Source organism: Dioscorea cayenensis, chromosome 3 (assembly GCF_009730915.1).
Source record: "Dioscorea cayenensis subsp. rotundata cultivar TDr96_F1 chromosome 3, TDr96_F1_v2_PseudoChromosome.rev07_lg8_w22 25.fasta, whole genome shotgun sequence".
NCBI lineage: Eukaryota > Viridiplantae > Streptophyta > Magnoliopsida > Dioscoreales > Dioscoreaceae > Dioscorea > Dioscorea cayenensis.
The window spans coordinates 627040-651933 of record NC_052473.1 but is presented as its reverse complement, the minus strand read 5'-3'; the positions used below and the strand labels follow the sequence as shown (position 1 = coordinate 651933).

At 37.5% G+C, this 24894-nt stretch overlaps 7 protein-coding genes across 9 annotated transcripts; 5 read left to right on the top strand and 2 right to left on the bottom strand.

The window, feature by feature from the left end:
• Positions 1 to 688: 688 nt before the first annotated feature.
• On the top strand, positions 689 to 7149 carry LOC120283767 (trafficking protein particle complex subunit 11). 3 transcript variants are annotated; one of them, XR_005543342.1, is made up of 10 exons: positions 689 to 1195; positions 1525 to 1586; positions 1720 to 1834; positions 2057 to 2180; positions 2554 to 2634; positions 3229 to 3570; positions 3797 to 3951; positions 4032 to 4864; positions 5120 to 6744; positions 6838 to 7149. XR_005543342.1 is itself a non-coding variant. In XM_039290503.1 (9 exons), the coding sequence occupies exons 1-9, from the start codon at positions 852 to 854 to the stop codon at positions 6595 to 6597; spliced, it is 3534 nt and encodes a 1177-aa protein (XP_039146437.1). In that variant the 5' UTR covers positions 689 to 851; the 3' UTR covers positions 6598 to 7149. The 3 variants fall into 3 exon arrangements, 2 of the variants coding, with proteins under 2 accessions (XP_039146437.1, XP_039146448.1); XM_039290503.1 differs by having other exon boundaries at positions 5120 to 7149; XM_039290514.1 differs by having other exon boundaries at positions 997 to 1169; positions 5120 to 7149.
• On the bottom strand, positions 6820 to 9531 carry LOC120283784 (psbP domain-containing protein 3, chloroplastic). The gene is given in 10 exon segments (XM_039290525.1): positions 6820 to 7313; positions 7394 to 7424; positions 7426 to 7439; positions 7529 to 7647; positions 7728 to 7803; positions 7899 to 7981; positions 8060 to 8140; positions 9035 to 9100; positions 9193 to 9303; positions 9381 to 9531. Coding segments are annotated over 10 exon segments (627 nt in total). The 5' UTR covers positions 9400 to 9531; the 3' UTR covers positions 6820 to 7286.
• A 565-nt stretch (positions 9532 to 10096) lies between these two features.
• LOC120252342 (AT-hook motif nuclear-localized protein 10-like) lies at positions 10097 to 14746 on the top strand. The gene is made up of 5 exons (XM_039260644.1): positions 10097 to 11323; positions 12117 to 12169; positions 13509 to 13640; positions 13970 to 14131; positions 14236 to 14746. Exons 1-5 carry the CDS (start codon positions 10861 to 10863, stop codon positions 14470 to 14472), a joined length of 1047 nt encoding a protein of 348 aa, XP_039116578.1. The 5' UTR covers positions 10097 to 10860; the 3' UTR covers positions 14473 to 14746.
• Positions 14747 to 15105: 359 nt separating this feature from the next.
• On the top strand, positions 15106 to 17141 carry LOC120254843 (protein THYLAKOID ASSEMBLY 8-like, chloroplastic). Its single transcript, XM_039262856.1, has 2 exons — positions 15106 to 15477; positions 16459 to 17141. Exons 1-2 carry the CDS (start codon positions 15151 to 15153, stop codon positions 16870 to 16872), a joined length of 741 nt encoding a protein of 246 aa, XP_039118790.1. The 5' UTR covers positions 15106 to 15150; the 3' UTR covers positions 16873 to 17141.
• An 89-nt stretch (positions 17142 to 17230) lies between these two features.
• Positions 17231 to 19193, bottom strand: LOC120254828 (pentatricopeptide repeat-containing protein At2g03880, mitochondrial). The gene has a single exon (XM_039262853.1). It carries the CDS (start codon positions 19172 to 19174, stop codon positions 17270 to 17272), a length of 1905 nt encoding a protein of 634 aa, XP_039118787.1. The 5' UTR covers positions 19175 to 19193; the 3' UTR covers positions 17231 to 17269.
• Positions 19194 to 20969: 1776 nt separating this feature from the next.
• Positions 20970 to 23004, top strand: LOC120284125 (probable inorganic phosphate transporter 1-10). Its single transcript, XM_039290928.1, has 2 exons — positions 20970 to 21798; positions 21876 to 23004. Exons 1-2 carry the CDS (start codon positions 21115 to 21117, stop codon positions 22824 to 22826), a joined length of 1635 nt encoding a protein of 544 aa, XP_039146862.1. The 5' UTR covers positions 20970 to 21114; the 3' UTR covers positions 22827 to 23004.
• Positions 23005 to 23341: 337 nt separating this feature from the next.
• On the top strand, positions 23342 to 24894 carry LOC120282821 (cysteine protease XCP1-like). The gene is made up of 4 exons (XM_039289666.1): positions 23342 to 23853; positions 23945 to 24180; positions 24295 to 24435; positions 24531 to 24894. Exons 1-4 carry the CDS (start codon positions 23388 to 23390, stop codon positions 24744 to 24746), a joined length of 1059 nt encoding a protein of 352 aa, XP_039145600.1. The 5' UTR covers positions 23342 to 23387; the 3' UTR covers positions 24747 to 24894.

Here is a 24894-nt window from a genome sequence, read left to right as displayed (position 1 = left end):
CAATAATAACCTGGCCCAAAATGTTTCTAATGAGCAGTAGGTGGCCCAAATATGTCTTCGATATGGACCGAAGTCACCGGACCCAACCCAACTGCATTTATAAATAAAAAAATAAGTTAAAATATTAATATAAAAGCAATGAATTTTATTATATATTTATTTATTTTATAAAATGTGGACAAATGATTTGGAGTTAATATATCAATATATTTGTGTTTTCACATCTGTATAAATTATAATCTAAATACATATACTCAATAAAATATGAACATCTTATATATAAATAGAATGACTAGGGACTAAGAATTATATATTTATTTGTTAAATAGATCATAATTACAATGTATTTTTTATTAATTATAAAACTTTTTAATTTTGTAATTTTATATTTTTATAAATATAAAAAAATTTAATTACTAAAAGCATTTGACCCTATTATAAAATATAATCTACGAATTAATGCTAAGGATTTTCGGCTGTGGGTTACATATTTATAACTCAAATCCTATATCGGTCAAGTGAGAGTGCACAAGAGGACCTGAATTTTCAGTTTTTTAGAAAAAATTAATTTTTCGTTTGTTTTTTTTAATTAATTAATTAATTAATTAATTAATTAATTAATTAATTAATTTTTTTGGTTCATAAAATAATTTTCCATGATAGAATTATTTCCACCGTCCGATCTAAAATCTCACCGTCGAGTTACTCTTCGTTTGCCGGCATCGTTGACGAATCCCTCTTCTTCGTGTCGCTCTTGCTCCCCGTCGCTCTCTCTTCGAACCCTAGCTAGGGTTTCCGAGATCTCGCCCGAATCCCATCGATTTCGATCCCGGAAACCCTAACCCTCGTCCATGGAGGACTACCCAGAGGAGCTCCGGACGCCACCGGTCTCCCTTGTGTCCGTTGTTGGCTGCCCCGACCTCCACTCGACGATCTCCGCTGTGCTGCACTCCGAGCAGCCTCCGATCAACACCCTCGCTCTCCCTGATTTCTCTAAGATCTCCATTTTAGCGCGGAAGCAGCGGGATCCTTTGGATGCGGGTGGCCATCCTCCAGAAGGGATTCTGAAGAAGGATTGGCTGTTGAAGCACAGGACAAGGGTTCCCGCTGTCGTTGCGGCGCTTTTTGGTTCTGATCAAGTTAATGGGGATCCTGCCCAATGGCTACAGGTCTGCACCGATCTTGAAAACCTAAAGTACGGGTTCCTTCCTCTTCGAATCTGTGATTTTTTGGGATTGAGCATCTTATTGAAGTGATATGGGTTTTTGGACGATATGAAGTTCAATGCAATCTTTAGTTTGTTAGATAGTTGAGGTCTTGGGTAATTTTAACTCTATTCAACCAATCTATCAGTTGATCTTCTTATTCATGCTAGTTTGAGGTGAAAAGATCAAATTTTTTATTGCATTGATATTGTAATTGTAGAGTTTCCACTCGTGTATATTACGCTTTTGTGTATTGAACTCAATGGCAAATGCTACTTGTGGGGAATGTTCAATAATATATGTTGTATTTCGTTGTCAGGTCTATGGTTCGTGGAAGAAATATCAAATTGATCATTGTGATAGTGCAGAGAAGTATTGCGGGTAAGTTGAGTGAGACTGATATCACAGTCGTTCAAATTTAGAGAAGATTTCCCACTCGTATTTTCTATATATTTTTTTCACCAAATGTAGACAGGATGGGGTTGTGAGATAATCTTGCTTTTCTCTATTGCAGATGGAGTTAGTGAAGACCTTATCATTGCATTAAGAAAGCGGGCGGAAATTGAATATAAGCACCTGGTTATGTTTGACAAGGATGATCCTCATGAAATGAAACAATCACTAAACAGGTCTGTGGATGTGTCAATTTGGACCCTGTCTGTTTCATTTGTTGGACAATCTAGAAGTGACTGACTGAATTAAATGATCTTTTGAAGATTAGTTTTTCTAAGGGTATTCTATGTGAGCTAGCATCTGCTGAAGTTTTGTCAGAAATTCTTTGTGATGATTCAAGGAGTGTCAGGATCGGTCAGTATATAAGTTTGCTTATCTCATGTTGTTCCCATATTCAGACTTTCAGGTATATTTGCTGAGCTGTGCAACACATACTATAGAGAGGAAGGGCGAAGGGTGAAAGCTCGTATTGAGAAGAAAACTTTTGGTTTTGCTGAGTTAAATATTCGCTGCTGCTTTAAGGCAAGGCCTTCTTTTTCTGTTGATTTCCCTTTTGTGATATATCTTTTTTAAATAGCCATCAGCAGATGGTATTCTCCTGCTTGTTCTATGACTTTTATTCAAAATTTATATTCAATAAATCATTGATCTAGCCTATCCCAAATAGCCTATCCCAAATAATTGGGACTAATGGCTGGTTGCTGTTGTTGTTGTCATCGTCGTTGTAACAAATCATTGATCTATACAAAACCTAAATGTCATGACCTTGATTGATCTTGATTTTTGTCTTTATTTTTCAATTTATTCCAATTTTGTTCTTATTAGCCTGTTGAACAGAAGATGAGCTGATGCTAGTTTTGCTAAACGCAAATTCTAACGTAAGGTTTAATCTCAGGTTGCAGTATATGCAGAATTTAGAAGAGATTGGGCAGAAGCTTTGAGGTGTTATGAGGATGCATATGGTGCTCTGCGTGAGGTGTGGCATACTCTTTTGGGAGTTTTATTTTATTTCATTTTATTTTATTTTTTAAATGTTAATAGTTGGCATATAGGTTGTGATAGTTGAATGACCGTTGTTGGTTGAAATTCAATCAAATGTTTTGTTTAAAATACGTGGAGGCTTATACCCTTGGGGTTTATGACTAACTCTGATTTGCTTGATTACCTTTCAAATTGATGCCTGTGATTATTGAATTTGTCTTTCATTGGTATAAGGTGTCATTTAAGTCATTTGCTTGTGCGCATACATCATCTGTTTCCCTCTTTCTTTTCCCTTTTTTGGCTAGTGACATCACATAACTTTTGTGTGAGATTTTTAATAATTGTCTTTTAAACTTCCAGTTAATTAGATACTGAGCACATAACTTCCAAGGCATTGCAATTTGTTCTTGTTTTATTTTGTGTTTATGCCTTTCTATACTTCATTTGGCTTTATCAAGCAATGGCATTTTGTTTCCTTGGTATTTATCAACAAATACTATTTTAGCTTTGATAGCCACCAATGCAGTGTTCAAGTTTCTTATTTCACTGCATTTGATCTTATCAAGTAACTTTCTTTTTAAATATTTAGATGGTTGGGACATCTACAAGGTTGCCACCTATTCAGCGCCTGGTTGAGATAAAAGCCGTTGCTGAACAACTGCATTTCAAAATATCTACTTTGTTGTTACATGGTGGAAAAGTTGTAGAAGCACTTTCTTGGTTCCACAAGCATGCTGCTAGTTATGAGCGACTGGTGGGGGTACCAGAAATTGCTTTTATTCATTGGGAATGGTTCAGTAGGCAGTTCCTGGTATTTGCGGAATTGTTGGATACAAGCTCTGCATCTTATCCGAGCAATGTATCCCCTCGGTTTGGTAGCTCGGAGAACCCTCTGACTGAATGGGAATTTCAACCGGCTTACTATTACCAGGTGCAACTTTTTATTGCTTTTGCTTCTTAGTGGTTTATTATATACTCAAGTCAGAATTCCTTTTTAACTTCATGAATATACTTGTGGAAGTGTTCAATGTTTATTCCCAAATATGTAGCTTTTTCTTCCTTGATTTGAAGTGATTCTTCTTTATCTGGTAATCACATGAAGATTAGGAGAACAGTTTTTGGCTCATATTTTAATGTCTGCTGTTTAATGATGTTAGTTATCAGCGAAGTACTTGAGGAATAAGAAGCTTTCACTAGCTTGCTCTCACTCAGCAGGCAAGGTTGCAGGATGTCCAGAATCCATCAGTTCTTCTAATTTTGTTGGTCAATATGCCCGCTTAGTTGAGGAAGGAGATATTATCACAGCCTTGCCGTATGTACTTTAGATCTAGGCCTGAAGTCTTTCAATGTTCCTTTCTTTTAGAAACTTAATTTTCATTATTTCTTTTGCAGTCTTTCAGATGCGGAGTATTCAAGTTATGCCATCACGGAAGCACAGAGGTTTCAAGATTCTTATGAGATCATTGCCTTGTTGAGAAGGTCTTGGGAATCATTCAACAGCCTAAAATCTACTAGGATGGCTTCTTATTGTGCTAACAGAATGGCTATTGAATACTTTGAAGCAGCTGATTTCATTAATGCAAAAGAGCTTTTCGACAGTGTTGCTGTGCTTTTCCGTAAAGAGGGCTGGGTTACTTTGCTTTGGGAGACTTTGGGATACTTACGGGAGTGTTCACGCAAATTAGGATCACCCAAAGGTTTCATTGAGTATTCTCTTGAAATGGCTGCATTGCCTATATTTTCTAATTCTGGAGGGGAAACGAATGGAAACAAAAGGAACTGTGGCCCTGCTGGTCTAGCTACTCTTTCACAGAGGGAGAGAATACAAGAGGAAGTGTTCAACCTCCTGAAAGGCCAAGCGCTAGTAGCTACTGACTGCACCCTAAAAATAATCGAGGACCACCCAGTCCTTATTGAGGTTGATCTTGTGAGTCCCCTTAGAGTGGTACTTCTGGCATCTGTTGCTTTCCATGATCAATCTCTTAAGCCAACATCATCTACATCCATTACTTTGTCCCTTCTTTCACAATTACCACATCCGGTCACAATAGATCAGTTAGAAATACAGTTCAACCAGCCATTATGCAATTTTGAAGTAGTCAATGCTCAAGAGCCTTCTGTGGTGGAATCATTTAGAGGGGAACAGGGTGTTAGGGTAGAGATGGCTCCTTCACTTACATTGTTGCCAGACAAGTGGTTGCGATTAACGTACAAAATTAAATCAGGTAAACCTTCTTTTTTTTTATGGTTTACTTGTGCATTGTTTGCCTTTTTCCAGTTACTTTCTTAGTCTGCCCTCTCGAAGTTTAATGTCTAGTCATAATTTAGAATAGAATTTGATTATGATAGAGTGATTATGTGGTTTCCATATCTGATTCTAATGCAGTTTGACATTGAATTGTCTCCGAAGGAGACAGTAGTCTATCATGTGCATATCTCTTTTTGCTTCTCATGTCAAAGTTGTCTGTTTGTACATGCAGAACAGAGTGGAAAGCTAGAGTGCTTGTTTGTGAAGGCTAAAATTGGAAGGTTCTTTGCGATTTGTTGCCAAGCAGAAAGTCCTGCTTCAATGGAGGATTTACCACTGTGGAAGTTTGAGGATCGTATGGAGAGCTTCCCAACCAAGGATCCTGCCCTTGCATATTCTGGCCAAAGATTCACCCAGGTGGATGAGCCTGAACCTCAAGTTGATCTTTCATTGGATGCTTCTGGCTCTGCATTGGTAGAAGAGAACTTTGTTGTTCCTGTGACTGTGACCTCTAAAGGTCATGCAGTTCATTCTGGTGAACTGAAGATTAATCTTGTGGATGCCAGAGGAGGTGGTCTGTTAATGAGTCCTAAAGGCGAACTTGAACCATTTTCTTCGGATAGTCACCATGTTGAGCTTCTTGGCATTTCAGGAACAATCGAAGAAGATGAATCTCAATTAAATCTCGACAATATAAGAAAAATTCAGCAGTCATTTGGAGTGGTGTCTGTACCTGATTTGGGATTGGGAGATACATGGTCCTGTAAATTAGAGATCAAATGGCACAGGCCCAAGTCAGTCATGCTCTATGTTTCGCTTGGCTATTTTTCGAACCCTGTGGAAGCTGCTTCTCAGAGAGTTAATGTGCACAAGAGCTTGCAAATTGAAGGCAAAACTCCTGTTATCATCAGCCACCGTTTCATGACACCATTTCGCCGAGAGCCTCTCTTGCTCACCAAAGTCAAGTCTTCGTCTGATTCTGATAGAAAAATCTCACTAGCATTAAATGAAAAGAACATCCTTATAGTGAATGCTAGAAACAGTACAGAGGTGCCATTGCGAATGATATCCATGTCTATTGAGTCAAACAGTGAGAAGAAGAATGGCCATTCATGCCTTGTGGAGCATAATCATGGGGCTACTGCTGATTATGGCCTTCTTGCACCAGGCGAAGAATTCAAACAAGTATTCTCCGTCACCCCTCAGATTGATTCCCCAAACCTTAGTGTTGGAACTGTTTGTATTAGATGGACTAGAGATGTGCGAGAAAGCCAGGCTCCAGGTTCTTCGGTTCTGACTAGACTTGAGCTGCCCAATGTGAACGTGGAGAAGCCGCCATTGATTGTGAGCTTGGAATGCCCTCCGCATGCTGTTCTTGGAGTTCCTTTCTCAGTCTATCTGAAGGTCCAGAACCTAACAAGCATGCTTCAAGAGATTAAGTACTCACTAGGAGACTCTCAGAGCTTTGTGTTTTCCGGGCCACACAATGATTCTATCTTAATTTTACCAAAAACAGAGCATATAATCAGTTACAAGCTTGTGCCATTGAGTTCAGGCTCACAACAGCTGCCAAGGATCACCATTACTTCAGTTAGATATTCAGCTGCTCTGCAACCTTCAATTGCAGCAGAAACCATTTTTGTTTACCCCTCTGAGCCCAACTTTAGCATCGGAATGAGAAGGAAAGAATTAGATCCTGTTTCTTCCTAGTTAAGTCTCATTATTGTCTGTGAATTAGTTTTCCAATTCAATGCCCGAAAACTGATAATGTGGATCAAGGACTTCAACCATACCGGGGTTGGCGTGCAACCCCATTCTTCTGAATAGAGTGCCGAAGCTATTCGACATGGCTACAAAGTAAATAAACTCTATACTTCATGCCATTGAGTGTAATCTTGCGGAATTCGTTATTCTTTCATGAATTTTGGTGTATTTTGGTTTGGTGATCAGGTCATGGTAAACTATCGCCTGTCGGCCATGCGGAGGCTATTGAAGTTTTATATCTCAGATGGACAATTAGAGAGCAACCCTGTTTCATTTTGGTCAAGTGCAGATTAGGGCTATGGAACTTTTTGTTTTGAAGAGTGTAATATTTACTGTTCTCTAAGCTTTCTTGCTTGTCCTGTAACTACTTAGAAAAAATAGTTGGGTGACCAAGTTGGATTTGTGCATGTAATCTTACCAATTCAGTGTTTCCTGCTGATGTTTTCATTGTCATTGCACACTATTTCTATTATCAGCTGAGAAAAAAAATTCCAAATACATCAGAAAATTACTGTTTATCTGTATGTCAATGTGGAGTACTACAATGAATGTGGAAGCAAAAGTTTATACAACATGAAGAAACTATCATCACAAATTACTCAGTTTCCGACTTGTCCAATTCACGGTCGTCGTCTTCATGTCAATCGGAAGGATTTAACAGCCTGCAATGATAAGTTCTATGTAAAGCATTCGAACACCAGATACAGAAATCAGTTTTGTAAGTTGCAGGCATGCAGCTTACCTTCTCAATTTGTGATCTATATTTTCTCTGATTCATCATCCATAAACTGCAAGACAATTAATTTGCTTGTCAGAATCACAAATTTTCCGACCAACAATTTGCTGCAGTAACATCGAAAACTTTCATATATCAAACCTGTCCTGTAACTGTATAAAGTCTGTTGTACCAACCATTGAATGCCATGCCAACAGCTGAGAGTATACGTCTCCGTCTTTCACCGGGATTTTGCAATGTGTACTCAATATAATACAGTCCTGAAAGTACATGATTACTATAAAAATACAAAACTCTGGTTACTGTTTGGAAATAAATAGAGCTCATCAGCCATCATCACCATTTGAAGCTTTGGACTCAATTAGTTTTGCAGCCAACCCAGGCGGCCTTCGCCAGCTTCTGTCCAAGCCATTTACCTGCTTAGTGAAATTAGATGTTACATTCTTGATTTAGTTTATATAAGCAGAAAAAAAGGAAGTGTTTGGAAAGTATGCCAATTGGTGAACTCTACCAGATTTTCTGCGAATTCATCGACTTTGCCAAATGATTCCAATCTTGTAAAGTCCGGACCAATCCCTGTGATCACAACACTGACTGCAAATTTGTTCAGAAGCCTAATATTTAAAACCAATTAAGAATTAAAAGAAGCAAATTTGGATAGTGAAATATCACTATTAGAATCTGAAGCTTCTTCTGGGTAAAATGCAGTAACTGATTTGATGCTATTGGTTTCACCAGTACCAATCATCCATCCTGCAATAGCATATATACATATATACACAGAGTCCAGTAAAGATTGTTTTGCAAATGAACTGAAAAATGGACACAACTAAGCAGGAGCAGGATCAATAGACAGAAAAGTAAAATGGGCAACAGCTTGATGACCTACTGAAAGACACATACAGTCCAATTAGATCTCTCAGATGGAATTAACATAGCATAGTAAGTTGTTACCAACATTGTGAGGTTAATTCAAGCAGCCAGTTTGTTGAATGTTTCTTGCTCTACATTATCAATGAGAAATGGTATATCATACTAGCGAAAATCTACAAGATAGAATGAGAAATACAATCAAAAGGGCAAACAAATCTCCTAATGCACATCAATCAAATATCTGTCGACACATACATTGTTTTTGATTCCTCTATTATCCTCAATCTAAAAACATCTTTGCGACAAACACATTCCGGTAATGGATGAATGAAAAGCCAAACCAAGCAGGAGGATGATCAACAGACAAAATATAGACACACGGGTATAGCCCGGTTTAATGTTTCAGACGGTATTCACTCAGCATAGAGGTCAGCAGTAATTGTAAAGATGCCACAAACACTGTGAGGCCAATTCAAGCAACCAATCTGCCACTCTATATTACCAATGATGAAAATCCATAAGATAGAATGAGAAATAACTTCAATAGAGCAAATAAATCTCCTAATGCACATCAATCAAAGACGCATATAAATATAGATAGATAGATAGATTTCAATTATATTTTTCTCGATCCCAAACACAACTTTGATGGACAACATTCTAAACCAAACAAGAGATAAGATACAGAGATCAAGCAATGGCCACATATTACCCAGAAACTCTCCAGAAATAACAAAAAGATGAAAACTTTAATCACAATTACACCAATCTCACCTCGCGGGACTGATATCTTGAACTTATTAGTCTCATCCTCATAAGTATTTAACTCCTCTTGCAAATCTATTAATCAGAAAACAATTCACACGCAAACTGAAAAAAAAAAAAACAATTTTTATGCAGAAATAGCACGAAAAACAGAGAAATTTGCTCACCACTCTCAGCCAAAGCATTTGCAGCCACAAAAGGAGAAGAGACCACGGAGAAAACCGATCCAAAACAACGCTTCTCTTCTCTGAACTCCATACCGCCCATCACCACAAGCACTGAAACCAAAAACACTCTCAATGTTCAACAAATTCAATCAAAATCATCCAACAACAAGGAACATCCCAGTGATTACCAAACCCTTGTACCCTCATCGGATTGAGCTCTCTCCCATCGATGACTCAATCGAGGAATACCCAGATGGATTGACGACGAATGCGTCGAAGGAGAAGCGAATGGAAGCGAGCATGCAGCGAGAACGGAAGCCATGGCTCTTTCTTTTGAGGATGAGGCTTTTAATTTAAAAAAAAAAAAGAAAAAAATCAATTTTTTTTTAAAATTTTTTATTTATAAATAATTTAATAATTTTCAATTTAAAATTTAAAACTGAGTTATTTTTCAATATAATTTTTTTAAAATAATAAATTTTGTCTGATTAAAAGATTCCCTTTATATTTTTTTTTCAACAAAGTGGGGTCCTTATATGCAAAAGATAACTTCTCACTAATGCAATCCTTTCTTTTTTTATAAACATTTAATTAGATATAATTAATTTTTTTATTCATAAGATAAAGACCACCCCAAAAAAAATCTCGTATATAATAAATTCATATTAAAAAAAATAGAAAAAATAGAAAAAAATAGAAGAATATTTATGAGCATTTTGAAAAGAAAGGGGTTAAATATAATGAGGACAAATAAGAAGGGTTGGTGTTTTCCAAAGTTATCGTTGCATTTATCCCCCTGAATTATTAATTATTTTGTCGGAAAGCAATTTCTGGCCGCTTTACTGGGGGTTTATGTTATTTATTTTTTTTAAAGGGGGTTTTGGGGAAATTAAAAAGCCCATTTTTCCTTGAAAAAAAAAAAATCCAAAGAAGGCCTGGAATATTAGCGGCGATTTCAAACCCTAATTTCGCCTTTTTCTCCACTCGAGAAGCATCTGGGTCTTTCTCCTTGAGGTTTTGTTTGTGTTTTTTTGTTGTTAATTTCGTGGTTTTCATCGTGGAATTTCTGAAAATTCTCTTTTTTATCGTGTTTTTCGCTGGATTTACTGCTGAATTTATGGATTTTCTGGAGAAATTCGAGAAAAAGGGAATTTTTTTTGAGAAGTTGGATCTCTAATTTCTCTCTGATTTTCGCTTGATCTTTGGTGGAGTTACTTTTTTCTTTGAGTTTTTTTTTACTGTTTTTTGTTCTTTTGTAATAAGATTTGGGGTTTAGGGTTTTCTTTTATTTCTCTTGTTGTACTTTGTACTGTGACTTATTTATTTTTTTATTGTAATTCTGGCCAAAATTAGGGTTTAGGGTTTTCAAATCGCTGCTTCTCTGTCGAGATCTGAAACAGATTTCAGTGTTTGTGCTGTAAAAATCGCATATTTGTGGTGTTTTCTCCGTATGGTATTATGGGTTTTTTGGAAGTGAGCTTCGATTAGAGTGCTTTCGGTGGGAAATTCTTGGAAAATCGTTCCTTTAGCATTCGAGGAGGTGTAGTTTCCTGAAGATGTTGTGATAAATGTGTGATTTTTGGAGGAGAGGAAGTTGATTTCCCTCGTGGTGCTTTGTAAAAATTGAGTTTTTGGTTGGAGAGCCCGTGGAATTTGAGGTTTGGATGCATGGAGGTGAGATCCGAGACCGGGTTGATGGCGAGTAGGGAGCCTTTCACCGTTGCCATGCAGAAGAGTCCCGTCCAGTCGCCACCGTCGATGCAGAACATGCGGCTGGTGTTCACCGCCGATGGGCAGGCAGTCTACAAGCCCATTGGTTCTAGTTCTCCTCCCTATCCTGGTAGTGGTGGTGGAGGGGGGAACGCTGGTGATGGGGTTCCTTCGCCGGCGGTGGCGCCGCCACATGGTCTTCATGTCAACATGGGAGAGCCGGTGAAACGTAAGCGTGGGAGACCCAGGAAATATGGACCAGATGGCACCATGGCTCTTGCTTTAACTCCGGCGTCTGCTCCGCCAGCTACCAGTGCCTTCTCCCTCGTTGGTGCTGCAAGTGCTGCTCCCTCTGATCCCTCGAAGAAGTCAAGAGGCCGGCCTCCGGGCTCCGGAAAGAAGCAGCAGATGACTGCTCTTGGTAAATCAAAATCTAACCTTTCTCTCTTGTTTGGTGATAGTGGCTCTTTGGTTTTGTATATATCTGTGGTATTTTATGGTACTACTTGTTTTGTCTCGCTGGTTGAGGCTTTTGGGTAATGATGTGTGCGGGTCAGTGAGGGAGAGATTACTCTGTCAAAGATAAAAGGAAGGCTCTTTTTATTCTGATGGGGAAGACTTAGTTTGTTTTGGTAGATCTGACATGCAGGAATTGGAATTGTGGGGGATATGACCTTTGTGCCCTTGGACTTGTTGCCATGATTAATCATCTGTTGGCTATTCTGAATTATTATGCTTTTCAGAGTGATTATTCTTTCCTGTGATAATTTGTTAATGGAAAATTATAGAGATATTTGTAATTCAATTGCAGTGATGTAAGCTATAGCTTATAACTAATTTAATGTTGCCTTTTGCCTTCAGGTTATCATTTTCTTTGTAACTTCTTCATTAACGGTTTTAATGCTAATTAGATTCTGAAAATTGTAAGAAGTGAAAAACAATTGGAGCAAATAGATTTTTTTTTTAATTTTGGTATAATAAAGTTAATTTCTCTCTTTTTTTCTTTGAGAAATAGGAAACATTCATCAAGTATAGCCTTAGTGGGAAAAGGAAAAATTGTTTTTTTATAGATTATGAGTGTTTGAATGTTTGAAGGAGAGAGTTAGGTGATTGTGTTTTCCAATATATTCTTTGATCCTTTTATACTTGGTTGATGACTGTGTTTGAAGATGTATGCAATTCATTCTAATTATGAACATGTTCTTTACTTACAGGATCAACTGGACTTGGGTTTACTCCACATGTTATTAATGTTAAGGCGGGGGAGGTAAGTATTTCTTAAATATGCTAGTGTTTGTTTAGTTGGTTGACATGTATTTTGTCATTAAATTTGTTGTATGTGTTTAAGATTCCCTTGTCTCTTTTCAAATGAAAAATATTTAGCTTTACTTGACTAATGGTAATATAGATCCATTCCTTTTTGCTCTGCACATCTCATCTCATCTCATCTCATCTCATCAATGATCAATGACATGTGAAGTCTTGTAAGAATGTATTTTATCTTCTTCTTCAAACAATATTTGTGGTTCAACGTGTAATCCTGCATATGCTAAATGTTGTAACAAAAACATCAAGCGTTTCAATCTGTTGTATGACTATTTTCTGAATAATTTGGATGTCTTGCATTCAATCAAGCTTGTGACACCCAGGTATAAGTTACAATTCTCTATATATGCCCTTTCTGCTTGTCTTTGCCATTGTTTCCGTTGTTGTTACATCTCATAAATTATCAGGCTAATCATGTATTAGATGCAATTGGTAATTGTCATTCTGTTGAGGAATACATCATTGATGTGCATGTCTTTTTGTTGCCATCAGTAGTTTATCATACATTTCTGTCTTATGTCTAATTCATCTTGGCATTCAATTTCATGTGTGATGCACCAATTTTTTGTGGATATAAATTGTTGCAAAGGACAAACATGTAAATTGGCTTTGAGCTATGTTGGGTGCCTTTCTTTTTTCTGTTAGAAATGGGGAGAGATAAGTTGCACTTCAAAATTCTGATTATTGAGCAAAACACATGAATTATCCTTGGCTAGTGATATTATGTGAGTATCTAAGTGGAATTAATATGTGAAAAGAAAGATGTTAGTACTTGATATATTGTCTATTTTTATTTGATGATCATAGCAGTTGACTATGATTATTAGTGATGAGATTTCTCTTATTTTCTTTTAGTTTGTTGGCAAGGTCTTGTTATATATATATATATATATAATCCTTTAACAATTTACAGAAGAGGCTGCTGAATTCGTCATTAACAGACATGGGCATAAAATTCAAAAGTCTTCTTGTAGTAGTGACTAAACTTTGAAAGGAAATTTCACTCTGATGTTAGATCATTCTTCATTTTACTGCCTTGAGATAATTAAGATATTATATTGCGCCTTTGAGGATCACCTTCAACACCAATAAGTTGCTATATACGTTTGAAATTTGAATTCCTATAAATGCGATTTGCTACTATACTTTCTTCAATGGTTAACAACACATTGGCACATGCATGCTTCTGCCTGTTAAATTGCTTCTCCTATTACCTGTGTTTTGTGCTTGTAAAGACAGTTGAGAAGGTCAAACTTGTGATGTCTGCCTTCATTTTTCAGGATGTTTCATCAAAGATCATGTCATTTTCTCAGCATGGGCCCCGTGGAATTTGCATCCTTTCAGCAAATGGTGCAATATCCAATGTAACTCTTCGTCAAGCAGCTACTTCTGGTGGAACAGTAACTTATGAGGTTTGTGCCATACTTTATTTTATGAGTTTTGTATTTCTTGTGAACACACAATGTAATTTTAGCATCTTCGACAAATTAGCTTTAGCTGTAATTGATGCATCATTGTTTAGTAATTGTTATATGCTTAGGCAGCTAATATGAACGACTTATAGACCCAATTACTTTCTTCATTTGTGAATGTGCTATTCTACTCAATATAATTGATTTTCTAAACTATGCATCCCCGAATTCAGACAAAAAGAGAAAAGGCTTGATGTTATAATGATCTACAATTATTACTTTTGCCTGCATATGTTTCTTGTTGTGAATAATATCGGCCATGAATGTAGGGCCGGTTTGAGATACTGTCACTCTCTGGTTCATATCTGCTGTCAGAGAGCGGGGGCCAGCGAAGCCGAACGGGTGGACTGAGTGTGTCACTTGCTGGTCCAGATGGACGTGTTTTAGGTGGTGGAGTGGCAGGGTTGTTGACCGCCGCATCTCCTGTTCAGGTCTGCCTTTTTACCAATAATCCGGTCACACGCTCTTATGTGAAATCTTATTATCGATATGCTGTTTATCATAATTGCTAAGTTTGTGAAACTTCAATTGGCAGGTAGTTGTAGGGAGTTTCATTGTTGATGGGCGAAAGGAACCCAAACATAGGAATTATTCCGATCCTGCATCGGCTCATGGGAAGGTTACCGCCGGAGGCATGGTAGCACCTGGCAGCCCACTGTCACGTGGCACACAGAGTGAATCATCGGGCGGACCGGGAAGCCCTCTGAACCAGAGCACTGGAGCCTGTAACAACAATAACCAACTCGGCTTATCAGCCATGCCATGGAAATGAAAACCTTTGTTTATTATATTAGATCATATGCTTCATCTAAAATTAGTTTGTAGATTAGTTCAGGGAGCTTTCCGGTGACTTTGAATGACCTCTGACCGGACCGGTTGTTATCTAAGCACATCGGTTTTGTTGCTGTTGGTGTTTTATTTGTGTTTGTGTCAGTGTTATGGTGATTGTAAGTAATGTTTGCTGATGTATCAGTGTATCAGATGTCATCATGTTTGTTTTTCCATAATCTGAAAACTCTTTAGTTAATCAGTTGCTTGTTATATGATGTACAATGTAGTATTTTTTTTTTAAATTTGAAAACATTGGTTTGAGGCTGTGAATTATTGTATTTACATAAAGATCCTTTGAATTAATTCTTTTTACAAAAGGTTTGCACAAGTTAGGGAGAAAATTTGAACAAATATGGCTTTAAAATTTTCCCATTTACTTCCTTTTTTTCATATATATATATATATATATATATATATAAGTAAAAGGATATATGTTTTTTTATCCCAAATTAAATAAATCGAGTTCAAAGTTTAATAAATAAAATTAAAATTAAATTAAATTAAAAGAAGGGGGAATAATATATTTTAGAGGGGGTTATGTGAAAAAAGTCTTCAAAGCCCTTCTCTGCAAAACATTATCATAATCCGGAGCGAGAGAGAGAGAGAGAGAGAGAGAGCGATGGCGTCGGTGCTCATCGGCGTCTTCCGGCCACCGGCGGGCGGTGGGCGGTTGCAGATCCCGATCCATCTTCCGACGAGGACTGGGAGGGTGAGTCGGGTGACGATGAGGGACCGGGCGAAGAACCGGAAGCCGCCGCAGCGGGGTCGGTACCTGAGCGTGGAGGCGATCCAGGCCGTGCAAGCCTTGAAGCGTGGAGAGAGGATGGGCGGTCGCGAATCAGTGGAGATGGCGATGCAGGCGAGAGTGCGGCGGCTGGTGAAGCGGGACATGATGGCCGTGCTAGGCGAGCTCCAGTCCCAAGGCGAAGCCTTGCTCGCCCAGCAGGTCTCTTCTCTCCTTCTCTTCCTTCCTTAGTACTTCCAATTTGGGAATGCAATTGATATTAGGGCCTCAAAAAGTTGATCTTTTTGGATCAATTTGTGAAATTATCGGTTTTGCAGTAATATTTTCATGATGAAAATTGCTAATTGTTATACAATCATTATGCAGTAGAATAACTACTGTTATATTGCTATTATTTGCATATGTTTATGTTACACAATGGTAAATCTAAAATAACCACCATTTTATTGTTGTTTTTGTGTAGCAGTATAGTCATGGTTGTATTGTATTTATACATATCTGTGTTTTGGTGTTACAAATAGTGATACCATTCCAGTTAAAACAGCTAGTTTTAGTTAGTTTAGTGTTGATAGTATTATTAGTCATTTAGTGATAACTGCAATACAATTACAAAAAAATATATCAGTAGTAATAATACTTGGTTTTGGTACGGGTAAATGTTAATTGTGATTATGCATCCTTATTGCTTGTTTATTGTGAGACAAGTGAATGTTCTTTTTCCTACCTGGTATTGTATTTATGCATATTTGTGTGTTGGCATTACAAATAGTTATACCATTTTAGTTAAAACAGCTTTTTTTAGTTAGTTTAGTGTCGATAGTATTATAAGTCGTTTAGTGATAACTGCGATACAATTACAAAAAAATAAATCAGTAGTAATAGTACTCAGTTGTGGTACGAGTAAATGTTAATTGTGATTATGTATTGTGAGACAAGTGAATGTTCTTTTGCCTACCTGGTATTTGAATCAGTGAATTATCTTAAAGTGATCACCTCTTGAACTTTTTTGCTTTGATTTCATTCTTTTCATGTTCTTAGAAAGCTCTCTTTTTTACACTTTAGTTAAATCTGTACATAAGGGAAATTGGCTTCTACCAATTATTATTTTGAGATACAATGTGTTTTACAGATGCAAGCAAAGTGCACTGAGATGCAATTGGAAATGCTCATATCATAATATAGGTTTTTGAAGAGGTTCGGAAGGAGCATTGGTATAAACCGCAGCTATCTGTCTACGTTAATATGATCACTGTCTTGGCAAGCAATGGTTTGTACAAGGAGCTGGATCAAATTTGTTCATATTTGAAGAAAGAACAGTGGGAGGCTGATACTGAAGGCTTTAATTCACTGTTGAAAACTCTATTCGAGTTCGGATTCACTCAAACTGCTATGGATTGCTTTCGCTTGATGAAGTTGTGGGAAAGTGAACCGGATGCTTTAACATATAGAATCTTGATACACGGTCTTGAATTGAAGGGAGAAGCGGATCTTTCGGTCCCTATAAGGGAAGAAGCAAAGGAACATTTTGGTGGAAATTTGGATTTTCTGGATGAGAAGGAAGAGACTGCACCATCTTATATATGCAGGTCCTGGTGAATAAACTGTTCAGTGATGTTGGCTAAACATGAGATCCTGCCGAAGGATTTATATTAACCCACAAGGATTCATCTACAACATTGCATTCTGTAGCTCTGTGTAATCAACTTAGTTTGGTGATCCTTTGTGTTTTAGCCTCTGTTTCTATATGTTATAATAGATATCAGGTATTTTTTCTCATTTGGTGTGTTTTGGTTATAGAATGTTGTAAATCAAACAGAAAAACTCTGCCATTACTGAAATAGCCTTTGTTCTGGTCGTTTTATTTATGAATTAGCAGTGCTTTGAGAAGATCACAGCCACACAAAAATAGCAGGGTTATGGTGTATTACTCATCAAATAAATTATTAACTCCTAACAATTTCGGAAGTTAATGATATGATACATTCTCATTTTCCTACCAGTAATCTCCGCAGGAACAAATTCCATCCTGAAAATGGTGGAATCGAACAGGATCCCTTATGATAATTGTCTTGTTTTCAACCTTTGCAGCGAGCTTTGCAAATTCATGGCAATCGCCGCATATCCTCAAGTTCTTCATTATCCTTATTGGTTTCCCGCCCATCGAGTTCATCATCCCGAAAGCGATAGCCAGTTTCTCGCTGTGATACCGAAGTGATTCCTCTTTCTGCTCTCTTTCTAGATCATGAAGTACGAATTTTACATCAGGAACATAACCCACCTCAGTGATCCTCCCTATCAATCTGTTTAATTCTTTGCTGATAGAATTCATCTCTGGATGTGAGAAATCTCCTACAATGAACACATGAGTCTTCTTCCCGACTTCAATCCAACTCCGACCAGGCTCTTTCCGCACCCCTTGATCTTGCATTGCCTTCCTCACTTGCTCCACATCACTCCACCGGCGAGAATCTGCATAAATATTCGACAACAGTATGTAAGTTCCCTCATCCTCAGGTTCCAATTTGAGTATCTCCTTTGCCGCATGAGCTGCTAGACTTGAGTTCTGGTGAACTCTGCAAGCTCCCAGGAGTGTTCTCCAAATGACAGAGTCCGGCTGAAAGCCCATTGCATCGATGAAGTTCAATGCTTCTTCCAGCTTCCCAGCCCTTCCGAGAAGATCAACTATACAACCATAATGCTCTCTTCCGGGCTCTATACCAAAAACCTTCGCCATCGAGTTAAAATAATACCAACCATCTTCTACAAGACCTGCATGACTACAAGCAAACAACACTCCCACCATAGTAATGTAGTTCGGCTTAGTGCCCGCAGCCTTCATGGAATTGAAGAGTCTCAACGCTTCTATGCTTCTGCCATTCTGAGCCAGGCCGGAGATCATTGTACTCCATGAGATGACATCCCTCTCCTTCATTCTCTGAAACACTGCATTCGCTTCGGCTAAGCTACCGCACTTACAGTACATATCAAGAAGCGCATTATTCAGAATCAAATCCTGATCATACTTGAGTACATGGACATGAACTTGCCTCCCCATTTCTAACATCACCGTCCCTGTGCAAGCCCGCAAACCACTCGTCAATGTGCTCTGATTAGCCAAAAAACCAGCTCTTTTCATACCGATAAATAGCTCAAGAGCCTTATATCCATCTCCACTCTGTGCAAAGCCACCAATGATTGAGTTCCAAACTACCAAGTCTCGAGTAGCCATTTCATCAAACACTTGATACCCATAATCCAAATCTCCATATTTCGAATAAACATCAATGAGAGAGCTCCTGACAAACACATCCAACTCCAATCCACACTTAATTATACAACAATGGATAGACCAAAGTGTTCTCAGCGTCTGACAAGCTCTGAGCACGGCCGAGAAGGTGTACATATTTGGCCGAATCCCCTCTCTGTGCATCGCAATCAAATACTTCATAGCTTCTTCACGGGAGTCTAGATGAGCAAAGGCCGAGATCATAGTCGTCCAAGAAACCACATTTCTCTCAGGCATTTCGTCGAACAAGCGCCGTGCATCGTCAAAAAGATTGAACTTCACGTACATACTGAGAAGAGAGTTGGAAAGGAACAACTTTGGTGGCTGGCCATCATCCAAAAGATGCTGATGAACTCGCCGACCTTCGTTTACGGCGTGTTTTTCGATGCAAAGCTTGATGAGGGACGAGTAGGTGATGGGGTCGGCACGGCAATGCTGGTCTTCCATGGCGACCATCGTGGCCACGGCCTTCGGGAGGTCCTTCTGGTGGCATAGCTGAGAGAGATTCTCTAGCCACTGGGAGTGATTTGGATTGGGGTTTCTCTGGGGAGTCGAGGAGAACCAGAGCTTCTCGTTCGGAACTCTAATGGATCTCCATTGACGAAGTATCATCTAAGCTTTCAAGCCAGTGTCAGAGATGAAGCTTATATAGTGTGGTAAATTATCAAAGCAACCCCTTAAATTAAATTTATTAGAGACATTTATTATATGTATATAGAAAAAAATAATCTAGGTAATTACTATTCTCTAGAGATGTTTAATCACATCTATTAAATTTAGGTACGCTTTTTTTATCTGTTTATGTAATGTTTCATTACTCATAAAACACGTTTTGAATTGTTCATTACCATTCGACTGGCTATTATAGATGTTTCTTAAATTTAAAATCTAAGAACGATTATTCATTATATATATATATATATATATATAATTTTTTTATTGTATAAAAAATATACTTGAGCACTTGATTTTAGATTGTGACGTTAAGTTTCTTTGACTGTGTAAAAAAACTAGACACTTGGTGCACGAGTCAAATATTTTAATTTCAAATTTCTTTAAAAGAAAGTATTTTGCTTGTTAATATCTATTCACTGAAAATACCACAAACTATTCAATATTGTATTTTTGGAAAATATATATCATATATCCTTTAGAAATATTTGTGTGGTTTGAATAATGAATTGGAGTACAGCTTGGAAAATTAATAGTGACATAGAGAAAAGCATGGTCCAAAAATTTTATGCCTTGGAAAATTGCCAACCTTTATAGACTAATTCAATGTTCTCTATATTTTATCTACTTTTATAAAAAAAAAAAAATTCTCTATATATATATAAGCCTTTATTCTATTATCAATTTATCATCCACACATTCAAAAATACCTGTACAAAAATCACTATCATCTTCATATATAATATAGATCAAATCGTCATAAATATAATGCATACTACTAGATATGGTTTTTTTAATGTTGAGATGTACTATATACTACAGACAGGCATTTTATCTTGAAAAATTCAATGGTGCTTATGTAACATAATAAATACCAAACCAATCAATGTAAAAGCACAGCCTCACATGGAATTCCAAAACCTCATATTTCTCATCCCTTCCTGAACCAATTGAATTATTTCACTTGAATTTTCAACTATCAATAATTATTTAATTCCATTGACTTTGACAATGTGAGCCACTCATTTTCCCATCTCTATCCATCACTATCCCTTGCAAAGTTCCAATCCATTTTTTTTATTTTTAACAATATATATATATATATATATAGGAAAAAGATCATCTAGGTAAGTCCCTAGATTTGAAATCTAGGGACGTTTTAAATCTTAACTGATTGGATCATCATCCAGATGGTTAATTGTCTATATAAGCATGTATACTGCTTTTTTACTGCTTTATGATCATCATGATATACACCTGTAGACGCGGCTTTCTACTGCTCATAGGGATACTGTACTGGTCGATTATCATCCGATGGCTATTATGGACATCCCTAGATTTGAAATCTAGGGACGTCCCTAGATGATGGGTCCTCATATATATATATATATATATATGCATATAAGTAGTTCATTCCATTCAAAGACAAAGAAATTTCCAACCTAACAACCTTCAAATAAGCCAATGTCTTTGAGCATGATGTTGATCCAAAAAAATTAGAATTCAAAACCATCTTCAATTTCCACAAATCACTTCACAGTAGTCATTAATTGTGATCACAATAAATACAATGAAAATTTCACTCTTAAAAATACAATTAATTAGTGGTTCAATGAAGACCAAGACCACCATATTAGTCAATTGGTGTTAAGCGAAGACTTGGATCATATTTTTACAAGATCCATGAGCTCCACACTATGATTCATCATGATTCATAACATTAGTTGATAAATCTAGCATCTCAGCATCTTTTAATGGAATCGAAGACTTTGACGAAACTTCATAGTTATTTCATTTTCTGACTATCAAATATATCTAGCATTGTATGTTTATATTAAGGTGACAGTCAAGAACAAATATTTCTTCGGAACTCAAGCAAAATGCCCCTAAGAGTTCTCACAGCACTTGATCATGCAAAAACTCAATGGTTCCATTTCAAGGCGATTGTGATCGCCGGAATGGGAACCTTCACGGATGCATATGATCTCTTTTGTATCACGCCGGTGATCAAGCTTATCGGAAGAAGTTATTACAATGATCACCAGGGCAATATACCTCCGGGAGTTGTCTCGACGATGATGGTAATAGCTTTAGTCGGCATGGTGATTGGGCAGCTTACTTTTGGGGCACTTGGAGATCGTATTGGCCGTCGGCGAGTCTATGGTTTTGCACTAGTCTTTATGGTGTTGAGCTCATTACAGTCCGGCTTTTCTATATGCAAGACTAGGAAGTGCGTGATAACAAGTTTATGTTTCTTTCGCTTTCTTCTCGGCATTAGTATTGGTGGTGATTACCCGCTTTCAGCTACAATTATGTCAGAGTTTGCAAACAAGAGAACCCGAGGGGCTTTCATCGCCGCCGTATTCTCTATGCAAGGGCTTGGTATTCTTGCTGGTGCTGGAGTCACCATGGCTGTCACCTCCGCCTTCGACCGTGCCATCAAGAAGGACTCAGACATATCAAACTCTGTCGATATTGCTTGGAGGTTGATACTAATGATGGGTGCCTTGCCTGCTTCTTTAACCTTCTATTGGAGGATGACCATGCCTGAAACAGCAAGGTTAGTACATATCACTTCTAAAATTCTACGGTGATAGGATGAGAAATTCAAGCTTATATATTATGTCTTACAGATACACAGCTTTTAATAGAACAAAACATACCAAAAGCAACTGACGACGTGAGAGATTTAGGAGATTTAGACTTACCCGTCATCGACGAGAACACAGAGCTTCAAGATAGAACGCCAATGACTTTGTTGCCAGCACAACCACCCTACGGTCTCTTCTCGAACCAGTTCCTCCATGAGCACGGACGGCATCTCTTTGCCTGTGCTGCTGCATGGCTGATTGTCGACATCCCCTTCTATAGCAGCACACTTTTTCAGTCTCATATCTATCATAAATGGGTTGAAAAGGCAAATGTTAACCCCTTTCAAGAGACCTACAACGTTGCCAAACTTCAGGCAATCATCGCCATCTGTTCGACAATTCCTGGTTACTGGGCTGCAGTATACTCCATTGATCGGATTGGAAGAAGGAAGCTTCAAATGTTGGGGTTCTTCTTCATGGCTGTGTTCTTGTTTGCATTGGCAGGACCTTATGATGTGTATTGGAATGATCATACCAATGGATGGTTTATGGTATTATATGGACTCACCTTCTTTTTCTCAAACTTTGGTCCTAATACTACTACATTTATCATCCCTGCTGAGCTCTTTCCGGCGAGGTTGAGATCAACCTGCCATGGTATATCCGGTGCTGCCGGCAAGGTAGGGGCGATCATTGGAACTTTAGGATTTCTCTGGGCTTCACAAGACAAGAGTAAAGATAATAATAGAAATAATGGTTGGAAGCCGGGGATTGGGATGACGAATTCTCTTATTATTCTCGGCAGTATTTGTGTTCTTGGGCTTGTTCTTACTTATTTCTTGACGCCAGAAACTAAAGGGAAGTCTTTGGAATCGAATGAAAGTGAAGAAAATCAACCAAGCACAATCAAGACAGAAACTGATCAAAATAACGAAGAAATAATTGAACTAGGAATTTGTACTCCTAGTCCAATTGCTGAGGCACCACTTTGGTGGCGATAATTTTAATTAAGATGAATAGTTTGAACTTAATTTTTAGCTAGTTTATATTTGAATTTGATGTATATTGCTTCATAGTTTCCTAGAGGAGAGTTCATGGTTCATGCATTTGTGTACCATATCCATATACATTCCTGTTGTATAGTCAAAGGTCTTAATATAAGAGTTGAGATTTAGTCTATTTCCAACTTGCTTCTTTTTCAACTTTAGAATAAAAGTCTTCCTCTTTGAAAATGGACTAAAACGTGTGTGTGCACACTCATTAATGTAATTGGAAATATATATATACATGAGTGAATCTTGATCTTTTACTTAATTGATACATTTAAATTTATATATAAAAATATGTATATATATATATATATATATATAAGACGCATGCTTGAAGTTAAACCAATGTGATGAACCATGCTTGAAGTGATCTTCAGAAAAACCTCTGATTGCTTTGCTTGGAGGCAACATTTGAAACAAGACTATAAATTAGTGCCATGCATGTTCTCTCTTTGAATCTCAGACAACTGAAGATAAAATTACAATCTCTTGAAAACATCAACTGATCTTATCATGGCTTTCTCCATTACCAACCTCCTTCTCTTCCTCTCTATTTGCCTCACAACATGCTTAGCTCTACCTAGTGACTTCTCTATCCTCGGTTACTCGGAAGATGATCTAAAAACCGAAGATAGGTCAATCGATCTCTTCGAATCTTGGTTGGCGAAGCATGGCAAGTCCTATGCAAGCTTTGAAGAAAAATGGCGTCGGTTTGAGGTTTTCCTAGACAATCTCAAGCACATCAATGAGAGGAACAAACAAATCAGCAGCTACTTTCTTGGTTTGAATGAATTTGCAGACATGACTCATGAGGAATTCAAAGCTAAGTATCTTGGACTAAATAGACCTCAACTTCCAGCAAGAACTAGGGATGGTAATCCTCTAAACTTCAAGTATGAAAATGCTGCCAACTTGCCAAAATCCATGGATTGGAGAAAGAAGGGTGCAGTAACTGCAGTAAAAAATCAAGGAGCATGTGGTAAGAACCTAAAACTAACCATCTCTAAAGATCAAATGTTTTACCATTGTCACGTAAAGCTAAAACATTGCATGCATGCATGATCATGCAGGTAGTTGTTGGGCATTCTCAACAGTGGCTGCAGTGGAGGGAATAAACCAGATTGTTACTGGGAATTTAACATCACTATCAGAACAAGAGCTCATAGACTGTGATACAGAGTTTAACAGTGGCTGCAATGGAGGGCTGATGGACTATGCCTTCTCATATATAGCCTCTAAAGGTGGCCTTCACACTGAGGATGACTACCCTTACATCATGGAAGAAGGCACTTGTGATGAGAAAAGGGTAATGCCTATATATATATTACATGTGTTAATATATGCACATACATACATACATAAATGTGCATGAATATAGATATATATATATATATATATCTAACCACTGATATGGTTTTAGGGTGAACTTGAAGTTGTGACCATTGAAGGATATGAAGATGTTCCACAAAACAATGAACAGAGCCTCATCAAAGCTTTAGCTCATCAACCTGTTAGTGTTGCCATTGAAGCTTCAGGGAGAGATTTCCAGTTCTACAGTGGAGTAAGATTTATATATAAATAATTATTTATATATTACATTATAATTAGTGAATGCATAAATATAGACTAACTTTTTGGTGTGAGCTTGAATTATAGGGAGTGTATGATGGACATTGTGGGAGTGAGCTTGATCATGGAGTGGCAGCCGTTGGATATGGAACATCCAAGGGCCAAGATTACATCATAGTGAAGAACTCATGGGGTCCTAAATGGGGAGAGAAAGGGTACATTAGGATGAAGAGGAACACTGGGAAACCTGAAGGGCTTTGTGGTATTAATAAGATGGCTTCTTATCCTACAAAGAAGAAGTAATATTAGAACACATTAATTTGTTTGTTTTATTATCATTTATTATCAATCAAGCAATATTGATTTCTATTTTTCTTCTTTGTTTCTTATTATTTCCATGAAGATGTAACTCTTGGTCTTGTTATGTACCTTTCTAATAAAAAAAATTTAC